The sequence below is a fragment of the Chelonia mydas genome, chromosome 4 (genome assembly GCF_015237465.2).
Source record: "Chelonia mydas isolate rCheMyd1 chromosome 4, rCheMyd1.pri.v2, whole genome shotgun sequence".
In the NCBI taxonomy this organism is placed as follows: domain Eukaryota; kingdom Metazoa; phylum Chordata; order Testudines; family Cheloniidae; genus Chelonia; species Chelonia mydas.
This window is the reverse complement of record NC_057852.1, coordinates 8,996,545-9,021,256: the sequence shown is the minus strand read 5'-3', so window position 1 is coordinate 9,021,256 and position 24,712 is coordinate 8,996,545. Positions and strand designations below refer to the sequence as shown.

Below are 24,712 nucleotides of genomic sequence, written 5' to 3'. Positions count from 1 at the left end.
GGTGCTGAAAATCTGGCCAGTTGATTTAGATGCCTAAATGGGCCTGGAGCTCTTTCACAAGTTGGCCCTATGTGTCTTCCAAGCAACTAACATACTTTAGATCACTACATAGCCACTCTTAAGAGGTTTCTTCTGTTTGATTTGGAACCAATTCCAATTTTGCATACCAGAAAGAACTTTTAAAGTGTAACCTGTGTATGTAAATAATATAAAATTAATAATTTGTTCTCCCAGTTTATACAGTAATATTCCATTAAGAAATGTCGGGGGGAAATTGTTCTCTTCCAGCTGTCTCTTCTAGTGCTGGATGGATGAGGTAATATTTACTAGACCAACTTCTGTTGGTGAGAGAGAGAAACTATTGAACTCCATAAAGCTCTTTTTAAAGTTGCCTGCTGAGTTGGTCAGAAAACGGATTATCTGTCCCTCAAAACAATTTGAGATTTGTTTATCTGGAGTTGTTAAAAAAAATCACTTTTTTTAACAAAATGGCATTCTGGAAAAAAAAACTGGTTCAGATCAATTACTGGATATTTTTGTCCTAAAAGATCTGCTCTATGAACTATTTTTGAGAAGTTCTTTGCCCTTTGCTAAGATGGAGGACAGACTAGATGGTCACAGTGGCCTTTTTCTTGCCTTAGAATCTGTGAATCAAAACATTTTATTTCAATTTCAACTATTCTTTTTTATTTTTAATTTTGTATATATACAAGTTTTGAAGCCAAAAATCAAAACTTTTCACTCTAAAAATGTCAAAACAGGATGATTCAATATTTTCAAAACTTTTTTCAATTTTTTTCTAAAATAACATTTCTTCATAAGTGATTCAATTTTGTAAAACATTTCAATTGAAAGAAAATGGCTTTTTCTTACAGGAAATTCCATCTCTAGTCTTTTCCCCTCCCTGTTTCTTCCGGAACTAAAATTAGCACAAACTTGTAATTTACTTCTGTGCAAGCACTGTTAGTTGTTTTTGGCTAGCACTGGGAGTAGAAAACGTTTAGTTTTCTGCTGTAGAGGTGCTAGGGGGATCTGAGTTCACAGATCATTTTTATATGGCTCCTATAAAAATGCTACCTTGGTGGATTTGAATTCCTCATTAATGGTGTGTTGGGGTTTTGTTTAATCTATGACCAATTTTGGGCCTAATCTAGTTGGCAGAGACCTCTTTTATATATTGCCTTGTTGTGTGGCTGACAGATAACAATACACAAGGCTCTTATTGTAAATCAGCCTCAAGCCACTCCTCTGTCTATCTAATTCACGTTTTTGTTAAAACTCTCCTTATTTGGGCAGCAATTACACAATCAGGTTTAGCTGGGTCTGTTATCTAGCCACTAAAGGTGTCAGGCACCATCATTATCCTCATAGTCAGAGGTGAAGAAAATATGATAAAAGCCAACTCAAAGAGGTGAGCATGAAGCTTTATTAATTTGCGGTTTAAGTCTGCCAATTTAATGAGGTTGTTAAGACCTGAAGACAGAACTTCATTTAGGCTTCTATTCAGCAGTGTATTTAAGCATGTGCCTAACTTTAAGAACATGAGTGCCATTGACTTCAAAGAGATTATGCGTATGCTTAAAGTTAGGCAATTTCTTAAGTACCCTGCTGTTTGCGGGAATTAAAATGCTTGGTTTAACAGCAGAACTGGAATACTTATTTAGGGTTTGCCTATACATGCCACTTAGGAAAGTTAACTCGGATTAACTAAAGGTGTGAATTTAAAGTGGATTAGTGGATTAGTGAAACGCCATTAAACCTCTAGGTGTATGCTTTTATTCTGAAATAAAGTGGATTTCATTTGATTTAGATTAATTCACTTTTCAATTAAAATAAATTAGATTACGTCCAATTTAATTCTGAATAAGAGCATCGATGCAGGGGTTCCATTAATCCACTTTAAAGTTAATTCAGATTAATCTTTCTGAGGGTCCCCATGTAGATGCCTTAGATTGTAATGATTTAGATTATAAACTCTTTGGGGCAATGATTGTCTTTTTGTTCTGTATTTGTGCTGTACCCAGCATAATAGAGTTCTGGACCAAGACTGAGGTTCTTAGATATTAGTGCAATGCAAGTCATTAGTAATAATCAGTTACACTGTTCTAAGTGCAGGAAGACTTTCATTCTCTAACTTGACTTACTACTGCACACTGCAATGGATGTCTGTTAATATAAATAATACAGTTGGTTGAAAAATGGGAATTATGTTTGATGGGAATTAAATTCTTTTGATCATTTCCCATAAAAAATCATTTTTGACATACCACTGAAACCCCCTTTTTTCCCCATTTTTGAAAAATTGTTTTTGTTTAAAACAAAATGTGTTCAGTAAAAAAAATTTCAGCATCTGAAAACCAAGAAAAAAACAAAAAACATTTTAACCAGAAAATGGGGAAAAATCACAGAAAAAATTAAGTTTGGTCAAAGAAACATTTTTTTTACTTTGGCACCCCCCCCCCCCCCCCCCAGTCTCTAATAAATAATGGAAACATAATGAGGATAATAGCACGTTTTGTCTTAAGCCTGCTTTCCAGACTAATCAATCTACACCACACGCCTTTGGGGCAGATAAGTAATGTAATTCCCGATGTAGAGACATGGGAAACTGAGACAGAAATGTTAAATGGTTCCAAAATAACAAAGTATACTAGCTATAAAGCTATCCCTCCCCCTGCCCCCATTCATGTCTGGGTAATGCAACTCTGTGCAGGAGGAGAGGACATGGTTTATTGAAAGGATCAGGTATTCCTGTTCCCTGAGAAAGGAAGAAACAAGTCACCTGGTTCTTCTCTTGCTTATATAACCCACACCCACTGAGCATGCACTCTCCCCTGCTAGTGATGGCTAGGTTGATGAGTGTGCTCTAGCCTTGGTTAATCGGCTGGGGTCATTTAGCTCAAGCAGGCGTGTGTTTCATGATCCTGAGTTCCCAGGTTCAGTTCCCCCCCTGCCAACAACAACCCATCCAGGTGAGCGGTGGTAAACTGGGAGTAATGCCACTGAATAAAGACATGTGAAAAGTACTTCACTTAGGAAGTAAAAATCAAATGTACGACTACAAAATGGGGAATGACTGAGTAGGTGTTAGTACTGCTGGAAAGGATCTGGTGGTTATAGAGGACCACACACAGCATATGAGTTGTCAATGCACTGAAGCTTCAAAAAAGGCTAATATGATTCTGGGATATATTAACAGTAGTGTTGTATGGAAGACACAGCAGGTATCTGTCCAGCTCCACTCAGCACTGGTGAGGCCTCAGCTGGAGTACTGTGTCCAATGGTGAGCATCACAATTTAGGAAAGATGTGAAGAAACTTGAGAGCGTCCAGAGGAGAGCAACAAAAATGATAAAAGATATAGAAAATCTGATTTAGGAGGAAAGGTTAAAACTGGGCATGTTTAGTCTTGAGGAAAGAAGACTGAGGAGGGGCCTGAGAACAGTCTTCCAATCTGTTAAGGGCTGTTCTAAAGCAGACAGTGATCAATTGGTCTCCATGTCCACTGAAGATAGGACAAGAAGTAATGGGCTTAATCTGGAGCAAGGGAGACTCAGGTTAGATGTTAGAAAAAACTTTCTAACTCTCTGGGTAGTTAAGCTCTGGAATAGGCTTCCAAGGGAGGTTGTGGATTTCCCATCATTGGAAGCTTTTGAAAACAAGTTGGATGAACACTTATCGGGGATGGCCTAGGTTTACTTGGGCCTGCCACAGCACAGGGGGCTGGACTTGATGACTTCTGGAGGTCCCTTCCAGCCCTACATTTCTATGATTCTATGAAGTCTGTGTAAAGAAATTGGGGTATGTAAGAAGAGAATCACACTCCAAGCCCTTATGTTTCAATGTATTGTGAGAGGAAGTTGCCAAATCACCAAAGAGCAGTGGTTCTCAACCTTTTCCATAACAGGACCATCTCCTCCTCTGTAGTCCAGACCTGTTCAGGACCCCTCTCCCAATGTGGCCATGTGGGAAGATACCTTGATACCTGTTTGGGAACTCCTGGGGCAGGGCTGCTTTCCACAGGTTGAGAATCTTTGCCATAGAGAAAGCAAATCATGTGGCTTGGACTCAATGTGAGATTGTGAAAGAGGCCAGGGAATGGGCTTGTATACAATACCACAATCCAGAGGTCATCATTTGGTAAGAGGCAAGACAAATGAAGTGCACAGAGTATGGGGAAGTAACGGGGGAATAGGGGTCCCAGGAAATTTGTGTGGTCAGTGTAAAGAGGAGAAAGAGAGAGCAGTAAATGAGATGCTGATAGGATCAATGAATGGGAGAAAATGTGAGATCAAGATAGAACGTGAGCTGATGGTTGGGAGGATAGGCCAGTGGATGACTGGAAGAGTGGATCATAAATAAGCCTGGGCCTGTGGATTTTGTGGCCAATTTGATGACAATTATGTGGCAAGGCCCTCTGATTTCTGTAATGCACCACCAAGGAATTCTGGGGTAAACTGAAAACTCTGCAGTAGTGACAATAGCAAAAAAACATACAATTTTATTAACTAGTTCTACATGCTCAATGTCCTTAGTATACAATTGTCTTAACATTGACTAACACATGAAGGTATCAGAAAGCTGCATTTTGACAAAGCTTTCTGATTTGTTACACCCATTTACATCACTTGAGAATCTGGTCCCAGGAAGTAGATATGCTGAATAAGAAGGTGGGTTTTTTTTACAGTCACTTTTCTGATCATAATTTTGAGACACAAGTGACCTCAGTTCTAAACAGACACTTGGTTCATGGCTGAGATTTCTGATTCAATGCATAATGTTACATATAATGCCTGTTGCTTTACTTTGGCACAACTGGACAAGCCATGAACTAATGCGTGTCAACACTGTGAACTTTGAAAATGTAGCCTTCTGCAAAGGCAAACTGTACACACATGGTTGTTTTTTTTCTTTAGTTAATGAAGTCAAATAGTTTTCAACTTCCAGAGCTATCAACAAAGAACAGATTGAGTTTGCCTGACACTGTATATAATGGTATAATGTTGTTTAGGCCTTTCTTTGGCCCACATACACTCTCGGCCCTTTGCTTTTGCCCAGCAGCTGCAGAGAAATCTACTGATAAGGGAAGCGGGGACCTTCCTGCTGTTGAAATTGGCCAACTGGCTGATCATAATTCATCAGATGCCAGTGCTAATAAGGCCAAGTAGAATGCTGTGATTGTTTCTCTCTCTGTCTCAGGAGCAAAAGCCACAAGCATATAACTAACCTTGCCAGAATGTCAGTTGTCCAGGAAGGCAGCTGGGAGCGTAGTGAATTTTAGGACAGGCAAATGTTTTATGCACTGTTGAGCATAACACATGTGGAAGAATGGGTGCATACATATTAAAGGCCCCCCCGTGGGTTGTTGTTGTAAGGGCAAAGACAATGTAGACAGAATTCCAGGGCACTAAAGTAGCTAACTCATTTTCCTAATTGCTAAGTGCTGATTTCTATTCCCTGACTCAGAGCGGTGCCTTCCTCGACTGAAACCCATGAGATTACTGAGAAGGTGGGGTGCTACTCACTTTGAGGAAGGTTGGTAGTCTCTGGCCATCTGACCTGTCTATATTTGGATAATTTTGTAGGAACTGAGGCTCAGCAGGGTGGATTTCCAAAAAACGTTCAGCGCTGGTCTACCTCTGGCTCCTGTTGATGTTGATAGTTTTACCATTCATGTCATTGGGAGCAGAGGTAGGCCAACACTGCGTCCTGTTGGAAATCCCACTTTAAAGGTCTCTTCTGGGCTCTTACAGACCAGGAGTAACTGGGCCCTGGTCAACCACCTTCATACAACTTTTGAACCGTAGACTGTGGAGTTGACCAACACATTAGCTGGTGACTCTTAGAGGGCTGCCCAGTCCAGGTACTGATCCCACTCATTCCCTTGAGATGTATGGGTGATCTCAGTAAAAGCTTTAGGTTAGCAAGACAGGATAATTTAATCTATATCATAAAATAGCAAACATCTTTATGCAAGACACTGAATGTGGCACTCAGGAGAGGTTTGTACTTTTAGAAGCAGGGGTCCCATAGCTAATCCAGGCTGCCCATGATCTACCCAGAGGCCTGGGAATGTGTAACAATTATATAAACAGTATTACTGGCTGGGAATCCCCAGTTACCTAAGGGACCCAGCTCCCATTAACTTTATTCTTGGACAATTCCATCCTCGTACTCGCAAACACATTCTTAACTGTTACAAGCTGAATGCACCACAGTATTTTCCATTTTTGTACAATTGTGTGGGTTAGAGCCTCGTTACTGTTGAATCTACATGAAGTCTATGTACAACATAGAACATTACACCGAAGGAAAGCTGCGTGACTTCTGATTTATGCAGCAGAACAGCAATGGAGTTTGTACGTGTTCACTGATTGGAAGATCGTTGGATTACCTTGCATTGTATTCTTTGTATGATTCTTTGTATCGTGATTCTTTGTATTGTAGCAGAGGAATGCCATGAGGCTGGAGGAGTGGTTGGGCATGCAAGGGTCCATGGACTGTTTATTAACAGCTTGTGACCTTCCACAAATTTGAAATTAACAAGGGGCTGCAAATAAACTCTCGGTCTCTCTTACGCTCTCCCCAAACATCCTCTCTGGGTTCTAGCTGCAGAGTTTGAAAGCCATTTGGAACAGCAAGCTGCAGGCTGCTAATCATCTCTGTGTAACTGGAGTAGCGTCCCATCGAGACCACTGCTCTGGCCTGGGCAGAATTGACTGTTGGTTTGAGAGTGTCATAAAATGTGATTATTAGGGATGTGGTTAATAGATTCTTTAGATCCTCAAAAGTGTGTTCTTGTGTCTTTTATCCCGGATCCATGGAGTCCATTTTATACAGTTCAGAAAAACAGTTCAGTTGACTGTTTAAGGACAGGCTAAGTAGGAATTTAGCCCAAGAAGTTATTGTATTGAAGAACTGATCTATATTTCAGGTTTAACTATAGCCGGATTTTTCAAAATGCTCAGCACCAGATGAGCCAGATTTCCAAAAGACCTTAGCACTCAAGACCTTATTTAGGTAGCTAAATAAGAGAGGCATGTTGCTTAGTGGATAATGCGCTGGATTGGGACTTGAGAGATTTGGGTTCTCCTTCTGGTGGCCTCACGTAAGCAGCTTAACCTCTTTTTTGCCTCAGTTTGTGAAATGGAGATAACCCTCCTTTGTGAATGGCTTTGAGACCTCTAGATGAAAAGTTCCATGGAAATGCACCTCACTGTTGTAAATAACCAGGTTTTCAAAAGGGCCACTTCATTTAGGTGCCTACAGGGGAGTTGATGGATGCTGAATTCTTTTTGAAATCTGGCCCACAAATACACCTGGTGTCCCATAACTGCCAGTCATTCTCTGCCCATGTTGGAGTTAGGTTACAGATGGGTATGCACATGTGTCACCTGGGTTGTGCCTGAATATAGACAAAGCTATAATAACTGTGCACTGATTTACAATCACTTGTTTGTTTTCGGGGGCTGGCAGGTATGTGTCCTACTGAAGTGGCAGACACAGCCTTAGTTCTCTGCAAGGAATGGGGAGGGCTAGTGGCATTCAGCATCCCAGGACTGGTACTGGAACCTTCCCTCTCTTCTGCCATAACCAGCAGAGCAGGCCCGGTACATTTCACGGTTCACGCCTCCAGTGATTCTGGGGGGGTTCTGACTGAGAATTCCTCCTTGGCCCACTGCTCCGCCTCAGCCACTTGCAGCACAAGCCAGGATGGAGCCTTAAATAGCTAGAAATGCTGCTTCACTGTCACTGTAACCCCAGGCCAAGAAATACAGGCCCGGGCAGACTCTGTCTGCAGGAATTAAAATATAGCACCGCGGATCTGGGGAGATGTTCAGGAGTTGGGAACAAAAAAGTTGTTTGACTATCCGGATAGCACAGCTGGACTTTACCGTCCGCTGCCAACCTGCCTCCAAAATCCTTAACAACAGTTGAGATAAAAGGCCAAAAACATGATCTCTGTTGAAGATCATGCCAAAATGGTGCCCTGTTGACTTTCCTGAGGTTGCAGAAGTATGAGTGGGGGTAGAAATTGGCCCAGAAGCTAATGCTGTATATTAAGATTTGACACAGTAACACTTGGAGATGGGATTTTTTCAAAGGAGTTTAAGGGAGTTAGGCACTCAGTGCTGTAGGATTTGGGTGCCTGTGGGTGTTGAGTCCCTAACTCTCTTAGGTTCCTTCGAAATCCCAGCCACTATCAACACACACACACACACACACAAACGCAGAGTAATGGTCTCTATAATGAATATAAATAGAAGATATGCAGTATCATATGGACTGTGTGGTATGCACTGTATCCATTTGGCCTAGACTCAGGGTTGTACACCCAGCCACCCTCTGTCTTTCATTTGTCAAAAAACTAAACTCAGTCCTTTAGATAACTTATTTACTGCCGCTGTGGTCTTTTGTCCACATGATTGCCCCATACATGCTTAAAATATGTCATTGCTATTGCTTTGCCTCAGGCAATGACCCAAACTCATTGCTCCTAGCAAGGGTGCTCTCTCAACCACTCCCATCAGCTCCCCTCCTTGTGCGCACAGTACCTTGTTCGCATCGCTCACTGATGGAGGTGTCACCCATGAACTGGCAAACTACCCTTACATGGCATGGAAAGAGCCAAGGTACGTAGCTGAGAAAAGAGCAGCCGGGAAAGGTTAAATGGCCTCTCTGGAGTTCCATCCCGCAGCTCACCATAAATGAAATAATACTAGACTATTCCAAAATGCAATATGATCCACACTAGGGGTCTGTTCCGTGGCAGGGTAAAAAGGGCATGTCAGAAGTGTTATATGGAAGAATCAGCTAGTATATTCTCATAAAGACTTATTTGTGACTCTGTGGGCTTCTAGTTTATAAGTATGGAATTTTCCTGCTATTTCTTATTACATCAAAATAACGTTTCTACTTTGTCCTCCAGGCTCCAGTTCCTCCCTCCCCCAATTTATCTTCTTTTTATCTCTTTTGATTTAACTAGTACATGAAGTGCAATTAGCTGGCATTAGAAATCCTGTGATCCCCTCTGGTGGTCCCACCGGGCTGATGTCGAGGCTCTAATCCAGCTGCATCAACCAGTCAGAGAAATTGTCTCATGTCTCTGCCACATTCCATCTGGGTTACAAGCAATGAATAACTTTAAGGAGCTCCTTTCACCTCTTCTGCAGTCATGTCTTCTAAATATACTTACTGCCTCATGTGGTTTGGGATTATAATCCCTGACCTGATTGTTATTCAGGGCAGTCAGGCTTCATTGGCATGACACACTGTACAAATTCTACCAAAGGGTAAATAAAATAAGAGCCAGACCCCTCGGGACCTGTCAGAGGTAGGAATAATCTGATTCATGCAGGATGAATGAGGGATCAGGCTGGGTATGAGGTTTGCTCCCCTGTGTCCCTTTGTCATTAATCAACATTAATGCTGATAGAATTAACATGCTAGGGGCTACTATCGTTCTATAATCTCAGATCACTTTTTGTGATATTTTTAGTAGGTCAGAAGTTATTGAATAACCCATTAAGCATCTGATGTTCAGACATGCTAAGTGCCCGGCAGCTCCAAATGAGACCAGTCTGAGCTCTGGTTCCTCTGAAAATCAATCACTGAGCAAGTGCGCCATTTTCAGAAGCATGTTGCAACTGCTGGCAGAGAGTGGCTCTTTGTTCCCTCCTAGTGGCTGGACCACAAGTGGATGTTTATGAGTCTGCTACTGCCTTCAAACTAACTGGTGTGGTCTTATAGCTCAAGGGGTACAGGCTTTAGATCCAGAGTTTCCAAATTCAGTCCCTGCAGCTGACCCCTCCTGTAGCTTTGTTACAAGAGCACCAGGGCATTGTTTGGCCTTCTATTTTCGAAAAGGAACTAGTGGGTTGAAAAATGTTTGAAAATAAAGTTGGCTTGGGGGGCAGGGGTAGCCTAGATGACCTCTTAAGGTCCCTTCCAGTCCTATATTTCTATGATTCTATGCACAAAGAATTGGAGTGTTCCCATGCACCCAGTTGTGGACTACACATCTGATTGTGCCAGTGGTTAACAAGGCAACAGGAGACGGTGTGGGCAGGGAGAAATAGAGGCCCCTCTGATGGATCAGTGAGTAAAGATGCTCCTAAGCACCTGGTGATGAGCTCCTGCCCATAATGGGTTTGCCCCCCAAAAAAGAAAGACTTCTTCAATGCCACCAAGCAAATGGGACAGTGGCAGATTTGTGGCATACTGGGAGGGAGAGAAAAGGGGAGGCAGCTATCCGCTGCGTGGGATATGAGGAACTCCTAGTGGGAACAGAAAACGAGGGCATGTCCCTTCTGAGAGCAGTCCACACTCGTACAGAGCAGCACACACTGTTGTACAGGGGTCGCTAGAAGTGTCCCTGACAGAGTCAATGTCCACCACAGGAAGGTTTGTTTCAGAGCTCTCTCCCAACAGCAATACTAACTATAGCGCTCATCAGCATTTTTAGTTGAAAAGGGATTTCCCCAATTTTTTTTAAGGCAAACTTTTGCAGAAGAAATTCATTTTCAATGATGGTTTTTTTTCCAGGTTTTCAAAGACTAACTGTATACCAAACGTTTTATTGGCAAAGATTTTCAGTCTTTGAAAACTGTTTTTTTGTGTGTGTGTGTGTGTGTGTCCAAAGTGGTTTTCAACAACTAAAGTATCGTGGGTTTGGGTTTACATTTTTTCATTGAAAAACTGACTTTTTGAAGGAAATTTCAACCAAAAAAATGAAAAAGAAACCCTGAATATTTCTGGGAAAAATGGTATTTTTATCAGCTCTAAATAATAATCCCCAGCACTTATCCCATGTGCTGCCCCATGCAGCGATCCAGACATCATCTCTCCCTGCCGGCCCAGACCTCCTTTGATTGCAAGACTGATGACAGGCTCCGGGATCATGTGCTACTAAAGTCTGCAATGAAGTGTTTTGTATTGGAGATTGATGACATGTAAGCCCTTCCCTGTCCCTATAGACCACCTTGGTCAGGTGGGGCTTAGTCAGTGTCATAGACCTATCATGACATGTTGTTGGTGTTGCTGGTGTGTGAGGTTGCTCCTTGTGGTGATAAAGCACAGCATATACAACTCAACTGTATCTCTGAGTGGCTTGTTCCTCTGGCATATGGAATCAGCTAGCCCATAGCTTGTATATTACTGCTGCTTGGGCAAAGTCAGGCTATACTCCATCCACAGGGCCCTGCCTGATTCTCCGCCTTCTGTCTGAATCTGAAATTGGGCAAAGGGTCAAGAGAGAACATGTTTCTGCTGCCGTGCCAAGTAGCCACACACTGCTGCTCTGTTCCTGGCTACTCCCCACAGAACAGCTGCTGTGAGCTGTCAGCAATGGGCTGGGATTCATGCTGGGTGATCTCAAGCAAGCTACTCGCCTCTCTCTGCCTGTCCCCTCTCCCACCCTTTGTCTATTTAGTGGATAAGCTTTTCCTGGCCGGCACTGTCTCTTACAATGTGTTTGTACTGCACTTAGCACAGTGGGACCCCCAGATTGATAGGCGTCACTGTAGTATCACTTATAATCATTCTCACTTGCACCCAGGCGTGCTACACTGGGAAGTCCATGGTGAGACTGTTTTTTTAAGGACATCTTGACCCCTCACACTCCAGACCCATTCACTCCACAAACTCTGGCAGCCTCAGCTCACTTGGGGATGAAGTGGCATGTAAGAGGTGACCAGACCTCACGCTGGCCTCTCTGCCCCGAGGCTGTGCCCTCCTTTATACTGACTCAGCGTTTTTCCTTCTTCCCGCCTGTCTACTGACGGACCGGGTTAGGGAAACACTTACTTGGGGAGAGGGGAATTGTGCACAGGCCTAATTCAATTGAACAAGACCTTCTGAAAATTGAGCCTTACATTTATCGGCTGAGATTTTCAAAGCCACCACATAGAATTGGGTGCTCAATTGGGACGTTAGTGGATTGACACCATCAGAGAATTTGTCCCATAGTAGCTAACAGAGGAAAAGGGAAGAGTTTTAGTGTCCCAAAATAAAAGCCATCCCAATTTAAAGATTAGCGCTCAAGGAAAGTCTCTCTGTTGCAGTCATTTATAAGCACTGCTAAAGATTTCAAAAACAATGCATGGGGGGAGGGGGTCCACTGAGGGATTGCCAAGCACTATTTGGAGAAAGCTATTCAAAATTAAATTCATTTAAACCACAGGCGTTTAACATGTAGCGTTCTAAAGCACTGCAAACAGCCACCTTTAAGCTAAATAGTCCATTAGTTATGAATATATAAACTCCTTTCCGCAGTGTTATGCACTTGAGTTACAATTTGCTCATTACAATCTCTTGTACATGTGTAGTACAACATGGTTTTAATCTGGGATTTCATTCCAGAGAGGCTAGTCAATCAGATCCATGCTCCTCGTTGTTCTGGTCACATTATATTTCCCCCAGCAGGGATTCTCTAAAAAGCTTTGTGTCAATATCAATGGAAGGCTGTTTTCCATGAGCTGGACTGTAACTTTACAATCTGCCCTGAGAAAAGGGCGATACATAGCTGCATTGCCCAATGGAGAGAATAGAGAATGGAGTGTGAGTGAGCCCTGGTCTACACTAGGAAATTAGGCTGATATAACTTTGTTGCCTAACCCCCAGTGTAGACAGCGCTACGCCAAAGGGAGATTTCTCCCGGCAGCCTAATTACTGTCTCTCAGGGAGGTGGAGTACCTGCGCCGATGGGAAAACCCCTCCTGTTGGGATAAGTGGTGTTATCCCTAAAGCGCTACAGTGACACAGCTATAGCTTTTTCAGTGTAGACAAGCCCTCCGACTATTTCCCCCCCCCAAGTCAACCCAATGACTTCCCGCCTTTCCCCTTGCTGTGGGGCAGGAGTACGCCCTGGTCTACACTTAAAACAAATGCCGGCATAGATGTGTCAGGCAGGGGTGTGAAAAAACCCACAACCCCAGCAACATAGCCATGCTGACAAAGGCCCCAGTGTAGACACAGCTATGCCGACAGAAAGTGATTTCTGTCAGCATAGCTAATGTCAGCTGGGGAGGTTCCTACACGGCAGAACTTCTCCTTCTCTCAGAGTATGCCGTGTCTACACTGGGGGCTCTGCTGACATAGCTATGCTGGCATTGGCTCTGTAGTATACACCTAGCCTAAGGGCTGGTCTACACTGAACACTTACCTCAGCATAGCTACATCTCCAAGGGATGTGGACAATCCACACCCTTGAGAGACCCAGCTGTGCTGACTGAACCCCCAGGATAGACAGTACAGTTCTTCTGCCGACCTAGCTCACACCTCTTGGGGAGGTGGGTTAGTGATGGGAGAACCCCTCCCGTCACTGTGTTGAGCGTCTACACTGAAACGCAACAGCAGCAAAGTGACTTCACCCAGCTTTGTGGAGTAGCTTACTTCCCCCTCCCCCATGTGCCCAGGCACCTACTGTGGCTGGTGAGTGGGGCAGAGAGGGGACAGAGCCAGGATACCCCCTGTTCCCTTGCTGAATGTCCTTTCCTCTCAGAATTGTGGAGCTACGTCAGCAGAGCACCTGAGTGTAGACACAGCAGACTCTGAGAGAAGGAGGAGTTATTTTTCTTTGGAAAAAGGTGTTGTTCCTTATAGACCTCTGCTGGCTGTCTGCGTACGTTCCTCTCCAAGGCTTGGGAGTGCAATCCCTCTTCAGTGATTCGGTGGAGGCTTTCACTGAATAAGGACTGCAGGATGGGCCCCCAGACTTCATATGTCAATGAGCTATAAATGGCTAGCTGAAGAATGTTGTAATAACTAGTGCTGGGTGGGAAAGAGTTTTCCCATCCGGTGATAATTGCGTTTACTGTTCTGAATTAGAATGAAAAGTCAAAATCTTGCAAATTTTTATGAAGCAAAAATCCAAACTCAGATTTCAGGTTCGGTCAGTTAAATCACTTTATTTCAATTTCAGCCATTTTTGAGGGTTTTTTTCCTCCCATTTGCTTGTATGATAATTAGCTCAAGTTTTGAAATGAAAAGTTATTTTTCAACCGGAAATGAAACCTTTTGACAATTTGGAAACTTTTTTCAAACATTTTCCAGTTGAAAAAAATTGTCAGAGCTGATCCCCGGACTTGAGGGATGTTTTGGCTTTGCATTGACATAAGAACAGCCATACTGGGTCAGATCAAAGGTTCATCCAGCCCAGTATCCTGTCTTCCAACAGTGGCCAATGCCAGGTGCCCCAGAGGGAATGAACAGAACAGGTAATCGAGTGATCCATCCCCTGTTGTCCATTCCCAGCTTCTGGCAACAGAGGCTAGGGACACCATCCCTGTCCATCCTGGCTAATAGACATTGATGGACCTAACCTCCATGAATTTGTCTAGCTCTTTTTTGAACACTTTTATAGTCTTGGTGTTCACAACATCCTCTGGCAAAGAGTTCCACAGGTTAACTGCACTTTGTATGGAGAAACACTTCCTTTTGTTTGTTTTAAACCTGCTGTCTATTCATTTTATTTGGTGACCCCTAGTTCTGGTGTTCTGAGAAGGAGTAAATAACACTTCCTATTTACTTTCTCCACACCAGTCAAGATTTTATAGACCTCTATCCTATCTCTCCCCCGCCCCAAGTTGTCTCTTTTCCAAGCTGAAAAGTCCCAGTCTTATTCATCTCTCCTCACACGGAAGCTGTTCCATACCCCTAATAATTTTTGTTGCACTTTTCTGAACCTTTTTCAATTCCAATATTTTTTTTTTGTGATGGGGTGACCACATCTGCACACAGTATTCAAGCTGTGGTGTACCACTGGGCCCTTTGCCATGGCAGATCAAATACTTAGGTACTTCTTCTTATTATTATTCCTTTGTTGTTCAATTCCCCACCCTGAGAAGTCTTTTTTTTTTTTCATTTCTAGGTTTTTCTGACTGAATACAGTGGGCCTCTACTAATCTACTTGCTCTTTTACATTCGTCTCTCAAGTATTTATGCTGAAGAGGAGAATATGGAGAGCTTCCGCCACCCAGTAGTTCAGTAAGTGCATGAACCAAAGTCATGCAGGACGGTAAGCCATTAAATGTTCCAGATGAATGGATGACGAGACTGTTGTTTCTTAACGCTCTCTGTTGTTTCTGTAATGCTAGAGCCCAGAGAGGGCTTGACCCTACATTCCTTCCACATCCAAAATTCTCCTCTCTGAAGTCAATGAGAGTTTCAGGTTGTTGTTGTTATTGTTAATTATTATTTGTATTACAGTAGTACCATGTGGTCCCACCCCAAAATGGAACCCTGTTGCGTTCGGCATTGTGTGTGTGTGTGTGTGTACGCACAGTGGGAGATATAAACTATTCAGGGCAGGAACTATCTAAATAGACAAGCCAGAGGAAAGGTGTGATGGGAAACACAGGTGGGAAGTGACTCACCCAAGGTCATGCAATAGATCAGTGGCAGAATGAGGAATAGACTCCAGGACCTCAGTCCTGTGCCCCCTATCCGTTAGACCAGAGTACCTCCCAGTAACAAAATGAATTCAGGATCAGGACCACAGCGTAAAGGATGGTTTTATAAGATTAATGGCATCAGTCTTCAGCAAAGAGGATACCCAGATCTGCTCTTTTCAGGTAATAAAGAAGAAGCATTGTCAGAGGAGAACATTCAGAAACAAAGTGATGAATAAATGGAGAGTTTTTCAAAAGGCTCTAAGAAATTTAAGTGCAAGGCTCTGATTGAATGAGGCCCATGCTCCTAAATCCTGTAGGTACTTTTGAAAATCTCACTCTGAAAGTTCAACCTGGACCAGACGGGATCCATCCAAGAGTTCTGAAGGAGCTTAACAACAGTTGCTGAGCTACTAATAAAAAAATATTCAGCAGAGCAGCCCATGGGCACAGCAGTCCTTTTGTGTGCTATCGGCTGTAGGATCGGGGGAATCTAAATAGATAAGCGAGAGAAAGGTTGGGAGGAAGGAAGTAATGTCATAGACTGGGAGGGAGATGGGGAAATAAGGCACAGAAAGATTGAGTTGGGAGAGCTGTGCATAGAACGCAGAATAATTCTTGAGTAACACAGTGCCGAAAGACCAAGTAACACGTGAGTTCTCCTCTGGGTTGTACATTTAACAGGAGATAGAGGGTTTTAATAGAAGAGAGGCCAAAATATCTGCATTCTTTATCTGGGGGCTGGGATGCAGAGAGTCTTTCTGCGGATCCTTTTGAAGCTATTTAGTTGTGGTTCCTGATGTAAGCCAAATGTTTTTAAAATTCCTGACAAGAAGGAAAGTGTGATTCAGCCTTCTGCACAGTCGTTAATTACCTGATTTTCCTAAGCTCAAACCTTGCTGATTTAATTACCTCAAAAATTGTTTAATCTTTGACTTTTATTGGGAATTTTGTACGGTGGCCAAAGTATTTGAAACTTCACACACTGAAAATCACTTTTCATTTATGTCTCATAATTGGCTTTCAATGAGACAGGCACAGCTAGTACGGTAAATACAACCAAGATAAAATGCTGCCATGAATCACTCTTGACATTTGTTTTTTAAACCCAATCTTTATGAGCTGCAGCTCGTTCTCTGAAGCAAATCAGAAGTGCTGGTGGTTGTTTCATAATCCTCCTCAAAAGGGAATCAGTGTAATAAATTCTATAACAATTATCTCGTTCCATTGTAACGTGGAACAAAAAAAGCCATTGCAGTGGATTCACTTTGCAACAAAATCTTGTTTTGACTCCGCAAGGAAATGAAATACAAACTACCTCTGTGCAGATACTGTACTTACTAAAGGGCAAGCAAACCATTCAGAATGTTTTCAAATGTCAGACACATCCTACGAGAGCATTAAGATATCCCTAAAATGTGTGAGACGTCTGTTTGAAGCATTGCAGGCGTCTGCTTGTATACACAGCTGTCCTGTTTTAATCGACTGTCATAGCTGTACATTACATTCTGAGCCTGCTGTGTCCTTTTTAATTCAAGGTGGGTAAAATATGTTGCTTCCACGGTAAAATGGATACAATGTTATATAACTCTGTGAAAACGATTCCATGAATATCAGGATTCAGTTGCTTTCGCGAAGGCAAAGTCTATGCCCAGAGATTTCAAGCGTGACTCTTCAGTTCTAAACTATCGGTCCTTATTCGTTATGTGAAAATAAAGGGTGATGTAGCAGAAAGTGCGTGGGTGGTTTTTGTTGTTGTTTTGTTTAAAAAAGAAAAAAAAAAACGACCTCACCACCCATCTTTAGTATATCTTCATTCCCCTTTTTTCATTGTTTTTCCAGCTTGGCCTGCTTCTGTCATTGTTTACACTATGTCAGACATCTTCTGGAGACATTATTTGTTCACAAGATTTCCGGAGGGCACACGCCTCTGAAAAATATGATAAAGGTAACAATTATATTTATCATTCTATTCAATATAGAGAAGGACCTCATGCTAATGGGGCCCAGAACGATGACAGGGAAAGAAGATTCATTTGTTTTCCAGGCCCAGTAATTATGTTCCCTTTACAGTATTTAAACCACGTCAGGATCCCGCCTTCAGAGGGCGTAGCATTTCTCTGACGGAATGGTATTGGTTTGCCGTATTATTATTATCCGTATTATTGGTTTGCTGTATTATCCATATTATGTTAACAGCTGGAGTTCACAACTAAAATCCGACTCTACGTTTGCTCTGCAAGTATCACAGTAAAGTCAGAGACAGTCCCTGCCTTGAAGAGGTTACACTCTAAAGAGACAATGCAACTGAAGGATTATTATCCTTGTTCTAGAGATGGGGGGGCCGAAGCAGGGAGAACATCATGTGACTTTCCCAAAGTCACATGGGGATGCAGGGATAGATAGATGAATAGAACTAAGGTCTCCAAAGCATTTGTCGGGCACCTTAAGCAAAACTCCATCCTTCCTCTTGCTCCAGCTGCTGTATTATGAAGTAAGCTGTAGCTAAGCATGAGGAGCAATAGGGAACGTTAAACGAAACGTCTTTCAGATATGTTTAAGCTTTGTAGTTGAGAAGAAAAGGTTTGGCTCTGCAGACAGACCCCTTTGACCCAAGCAAGGAAGGAGATAAGGTTTAGTGGGCATGTGCTGAGGAGGATGTTAACTTTCAAATGAGATGTAAACTTGAGATCTTAATAAAAATAGCACCTCAGAATAAGAGGTAACAGTCCCAAAAGCACCTGTAACTTTCCAAAGGGACTTAGGCACTTGGGAGGAACACTGATTTTCACTGTCATTTAGGCACTGATGAGAATTAGATCCTGTGGTAGTTTTGGTAAGAAGTAAAGTATTCACCAGGGCATCTATGCAAGATTACAACTGGGTTATTATATGATGCCCTCTCTTTCACCCCCATCATTTCAGTTCAATGGGGTTTTCTTCAGTCACCGTCAAGCAACTGCCATACTCCATCTGCAGAAATGGCTCTCTCTCACAGGTGGACGAAGTGATGCTGAATACATAGGATCAGGTACAGTGCAACTGAGTTAATTTCAGTGGAACTGCACCTGCCCCCATCAGGGCCAGATCAGATCCATAAGACCCAGTCCTGCAACAAACTCCATTTGGGTTGCGCTTCATTCCTATATTGAGTCCCATTGACTGCAGGTTGCAAGGAACCTCTGGAATGGAATTAATGCCCAGTAAAGTACTTTGGGGTCCTTCTTGAAAGAAGTGATAGACATCTAAGATAACATCAAGAAAACATTAGCTGTAGATAAAAGGTCTTTGAGGCCGGGACTGTCTTTTTCTTTTGTGTTTTTACCACACCTAGCCCAAGGGGATCCTGGTCCATGACCAGTAATGCTCACGCTACTATGGCAAGACAAATAAATTACAATAATTACTAAATGTTAACTCAGTTCCACAAAAATGTGTGTGGGAGATTTAAAATGCTAATGCATTTTACCCAAAGAAAACACACATTTGCTGAATAAGTGACTCTACAAGAGTTACTGATGTTGGACAAATAGCGCATACAAAGTTTTGTCACAACCAGTAATACTTTATCCAGGAATAATATTCCACTCAGTGTAGTTCCCAAAAGGGAACTTATTTGCATATGTACTTCTTTGTGACTTGCTTTTTATTGCCTTTGAAGTTTTACCTATGTATGACCATTGCTATCTCAGTTTGGAACATAGGAGCTGAAAAAAAATTACAGATTGACAAGCTGAACCTAGCTACAGTCATCTCTTACAAATAGATTTTAGATCTGTATGAGTCAGAAGGAATATGCCTGTACCATAGCAGAGTCTAGTTATATTGCACTCTGATAAAGTGACACTCCTTTTATTGGGCTAGATCATTGATTTACCGCGATCCCTTGGTAAGGGAAAGAACAAAAGTAGCGATGCTCTAGGAACAGGCCAAGAGTCATTTAACTCACTGTTAAAAATCTGCTTCTAATTTCCAATTTGGACTTAATAATTCTTAAGAGGGAAGAATAAAAATTAATTTTTATTAATGAAGCATCTTTAAAAAGCACTGTAGTCATCTGGACTTGGAGCACTGCCGCTAGAAAATGTATATTAAGTTATAATTTGAATTTACCTGTAATTTTTCCCCCTAAAATGTATCTTTTTCTTTTTTTTTTCCTATTCCAGGGCTGTGCCTTTTACTGGGGATTCACTTCTTGGATTGCTTACTATGTCAATCACCCCCGATACACTCCACCATGTATGTACCATGGAAATGACATTGTTTTTTTAAATCTTTCTGGGTCCAATCTTACGCTCATTGAAATCAGTGGAAGTTTGGGCCTTGACTTCAATAGAAGTAGGATCAGACCGTTTGCCTGTACAAAGCATAGGCGTGCATTATTTGTCAGTAGAAAGATTAATGTAAGCATCCCTCTTGTACTATGGCTGTGAACATATGTTACTGTTTAACCCAGCTTAATCATCACTGAGTTTTGTGAACATGAAATATTAGCCAATTGAAAGAAACAGTGTGATAAGTATTATTCTCACCTCTGCAATATGTTTACATTAAAAAATATACAAGGGGATAAGAGCTGGATGAGTATTTTCAAATGAGAACATTCTTGCTTGATATAGAAACTGCCTTTTTATGAAAACGAAAAGATTTGTGAACCCAAGAAGGCTTTATCAAATATTTGCAGCAACACTGGGGAAAAAAATCTTCATTTTTCCTTTTCTTTTTCGTGTACAGTCTTCATTCATCATTGTTGCACCACTAGTCTTTCTGGGTGTTTTTTGTTTAGTCATTGAACTTCCCTTTTTTCTTTTTTTGTGTTCAGGCATAACCCTCAGAGCTTTCTTCCATTCATGTGCTTGGTTGTCGCACCTTCCTTCGGCTATTTCATTTTGCTGGCACTTCATCTTTGTACTTCTCCTTTTCTTTTCTTTTTTTTTCTTTTTTTTTCTTTCTTTTTTTTTTTTTTTTGGTATGTGTGTTGTCAGGACACTGTCTGTGGGTTTTGGGAGAATACAGGATTTGCCCTGCCAATTTCAATTACTCATATTAGTGTCACCGTGGGATTTTTTTTGAAAGTTCATAAATGGCATATGTTCAATTTTAAAAAATCATCACATTTCATTTTGAAAAATGGCATTTCTTCAAATGACCTTTTAAGTTTGTGTGGAAATGGCAGTGGTGGATTGAACTTCTGTGTGAAAACGAACTCTTAGATTCTGGGTCATTGAATCAGCAGGCACTGAACGCAAGTATTTATTTGAAACGCATGTTTTTTTCCCCTTAGAATACGCTGAGTGTCTAATTCCAAGGACGGCCATTTTGTCTATTCCTTCTACAGTTCTCAGTGGAGGTCATCTCCACATCGGGTGCTCTTATTCCTAAAACTACTGCTCTTGAAATGATGCTTCTGGAGTAAACCTCAGTGAGCTGGATGGTACCATACTCAGATGATTCAGCAAAGAATGATATGAATGTCAGCCCCTTCCTTTTGGGAAATATACATGGGCAGACCCCTGAGTCTCAGACCCAGAGACAGTTAATTTGGTGACACACAGGTGACTGGGGAATAGCATGCAGGTATAACGAGTTGAGCTAGGTTGAAAAGGGAACCTGGAAGAACATCTAATTAGCAGACACATGCTCGGCAGCAGTGGCAGCTGTGCTGGCTGTCCTGGCAGCTGCTGTCATGGCACGTCACCCTTGCACAACTGAGGAGCTGCGTGTCAGCCCAAGTTGAGACAAGCTGGGTTTGGGAAGGAGGAAAGGTAGGACAGGGGGTTGGAGTAGATGACCTCCTGAGGTCCCTTCCAACCCTGATATTCTATGACACGGGAAGGATCTGCAGAATCAATGACAGTGAACATGCTCTGTGCGCCTAAAACTACGATTGAAGCTCTGGAGGAAGGCTGCAACCCTCTGAGATGTTCATGATGTAACACTATCATGATGCATGGATACCAAAGGGGTACGAAAATGCAGGGTTGGGTAGCTGAACATTGTAGGGACTAAATGTATTTATTGAGGTGATCTGGCTGAGTTGCTGGTACTTGATATATGATGCCTTAGTGCTACAAAAAAGGAAGGGCAGGATACATCTCAGCTTCATTAATAGTGGAGGCAGTACGGACTAGCTGATTAAAACACCTCTATTGGAAGCAGAAGATTTGGCTTCTAGTCCCACTACTGCCATTAGCCTTTGGATGACCTTAAGCATGTCTCTGTGGCTCACTCCCCCATCTGTAAAACGGGGAGAATGATGCTTGCCTCTTTTGTAAAGATGTATGGGTAAAAGGTGCTCTATGTATCACTATTAATTAGTGACAAAGAGACTGGCATTGACCCAAATACATTTGTTATCTGCATAATGCTCAGATAATGTGGGTGAAATTCACCCTTGTGCAAAGTCCCTGAGGGACATAAGCATTTCTAGCACTCTGCACCAGGGTGAACTTCACCTATAGTGAACCATGCACATAGACTAAAGTGTAACTTATTATTTCCTTCTGTTTTCCAGCATTTGGCAACAGGCAAGTTATTTTTGCTGCCCTCGCTTTTCTGGTATGTACTCAAATAAAGTATTAAGGATGCTTATGGGATAAAACAGACTCATTATTTGTCAAGAGGAATAACTTTGTGTGAGTGAAGATTAATGCCTGGTCTTGCAGACCTTCAGCATGTCACTCGTCTTATTAATGTTAATGGATCTATTGAGCTTTCTGGGGCAGAAACAGTGCTTATGTTGTTTGTGTGTACTTTGCCTGCTATGTTGGTGCCTTGTTCCCTGTCTGAGATCCTTAAGTGGTACATCTTGATGATAATGATGCAGAATTGCGTCTAAAGTTGAAGATTTAGGCAATTGCTATCGCTTACCGTAATTTCTCAAATGCTGTGATAAAATCAAATGGAAATATATCCCAAACTGGCTTTCCAATAAAGTTGTCTTCCCTAAATAACATGCCTGCTATCACCTGGAAACAGATTTTTTTTAAAAATAGGGGCATCTATGGATGAAGAATGGCTAAGATTTGTTTCTTCACCTAGTTTTCACCTTGTTTTTCCATTGACGGGGATGTCATCTTCCCAGTATTTATGTGCTCGGGTGCTATTTTTACAGAGTAGAAATATCTCAGTGCAGCTACTTCGCTCTGTAATCACAACAGGAAGTAGCTCATGCCACTGGGGTTGGTTTTGTAGCATAGCATTAGATCTGCACCCCATGCGGGGCTAAAAGTTCTGAATTACAGTATTTCTGAGCTGGTGATTTTTCTCCTCTAGGTCTCATCCACTCACAAACACTGTGATTTAGGAGCAGAATGGGATGAAAGTGCTGAGGTCTCTCCAGGAGAAAAGATTCTAGGAGCCAGTAGTTAACACAGAGCCCAATTCTTTCCTCAAATACAGCCGCACATCTCCCATTGAAGTTAATGGGAACTGTACATGTATATCTGACTGTACAGTTGGACCCATACATACTAGCATAGCAGGTCCATATATTAGAGTCTACTAAGTGAGATGGAGTGGTCCAGGGATGTATACGAATACACTAGTGTGAGAGCGTAGAACTCTGAGAAAGTTGAATATGATGCTTAGATTATCACAGCCGGAGTGCTGGGGATCTAGTTAAACAGAAGAATGCTCATGGAAGCTTATTTTCTGTCCCACACAATACTGGCCTCTTATTCAAAAGTGCTAAATATCCACAAATACCATCAAAATCATAGGCAGCTAAATGTGCTCATTCCCTTTGGAAATCAGGCCACATGAGTATGGGTGGGATTCCAGAGATGCAACAGGAAAAGAGGAGAGTGACTGATTTGGGCTGATCCCGGAAAGCCACCCTAATCAGGGAAGTGCTTCAGCATGTACTTAACATTAAGCAGATGTGTAAATGGTTCCCTGAATCGGAGCCATTAAGATCACAATTTTGGCACTGTTCAGATCCTGGAGGCTCAAATACACCCCAAGTTTGCCTGATCAGACCCAGGCTAGTGAAGTAGAGCTGGAGAGAAAATAGTTTTCCCATCTCGTGAAAATATTTGAGATTTCAGAATATTGTCTGTTTCTCAGGGAGATAAAACCAAGACCTTTCATTTTTTTCCCCACAGAAAAGTCCATAAACAAACACAGAGACAAGAACAGGCTGGAAGTTAAGGCACTCACCGGGCACACAGGAGTCCTAGGTTCAACTTCCTGCTCTTCTGAATGGGAGTAGGGATTTGAAACTGGGTCTTCTCTAGCCCAGGTAAGTGCTCTAACCACCAGGCTCTTTCTCTCCCTAGGCTTGATCAGAAGTTCCATCCTGGACCTGAGAAACCATCCTGACAAAAGTTTTGTGGAAACTTTTCTCACGAAAAGCTTCGGTTTCAATGAATCAGTATTTTTCAACAACAAAAAAAAAAATGACACTGAAAAATTTCCAACCAGTTTTCTAGCAAAGACATACAGTACACTTATGTGAAGAAAGAACTTCATGTAGTCACTGAAACCCTGCGGGTGAAAGCAGTAAGTGCTTAACTTAGTGTGTTGTGTCTGCAGGGGATCATGTGTTAATCCAGTGATGCATACAGTACCTTACTGCCATCACGACTATAGCAGTCTGTATCTCAAAGTCAGTGGAAATGGATTACATCTGCAGTTTATGTTAACAATAAAAATAGCACTTATCCAAAGTAACAGCTTAGTAAAAGCAGTCCATTTCTTCTTCAACTTAAGTGGAATCTTCTTTTTATCATCTTTTATGGTTGATTGCAGAAAGAAATGGTTTTTAATTTTTTTTCTGCAAAACATTGCAGACAACAGTCAGTCCAGAAACAGGAGCAGGTTTGAGGTCTGAGCTCCAGGATATTTATACCATTGAAAAGGGAGCCATCTCCCTAGATACAAGTGCTTGCCTCTTGTCTTAGCAGGTTCTAAGATACTGAAGCCTCAAATTGCAATATGTCTGAAAAATCTATTTGAGGTCATTTTTACAGGGTCCTCAAATATATGACCAATGTTTTTTCTTCCTTCATGGCTTGTCTTTATCAGATACCTTTGATTTGTATTAAGTATTTGCTTCTACATTCATGATAAACAACAGCACAGAATAATTTAAGGAGCTCAGCAGGCCTTTCTGAAAGATGTTTCTATTTGGAGAAATGGAAGCAAGCCAGCCAAGAGAGAAATTTTCACATAGGGTGCGTTTAAAATTTAAGAAGAAAAATGTATGTGCAACTCATTGAGGAGATAGAAAATGGTCACACATTGCAAATCAGAAGTTTTGCAAATTCCCAGATTTTAAATTTTTAAGACATTAGCTTAAGGGCTGGTTTATATTTAGCTATA

At 41.9% G+C, this 24,712-nt stretch overlaps 1 protein-coding gene across 4 annotated transcripts in view; it reads left to right on the top strand.

The window, feature by feature from the left end:
• The window catches only part of TECRL (trans-2,3-enoyl-CoA reductase like), a 116,443-nt gene that overhangs the window by 73,385 nt on the left and 18,346 nt on the right, over positions 1 to 24,712 (top strand). For all 4 annotated transcript variants that reach the window (XM_037896577.1, XM_037896576.1, XM_007069914.4 and 1 more), the window contains exons 5-8: positions 14,869 to 14,984; positions 17,231 to 17,336; positions 19,555 to 19,627; positions 21,903 to 21,946. In XM_037896577.1, coding sequence (XP_037752505.1) covers positions 14,869 to 14,984; positions 17,231 to 17,336; positions 19,555 to 19,627; positions 21,903 to 21,946 — 339 coding nt within the window. The remainder of the gene's footprint in view (positions 1 to 14,868; positions 14,985 to 17,230; positions 17,337 to 19,554; positions 19,628 to 21,902; positions 21,947 to 24,712) is intronic.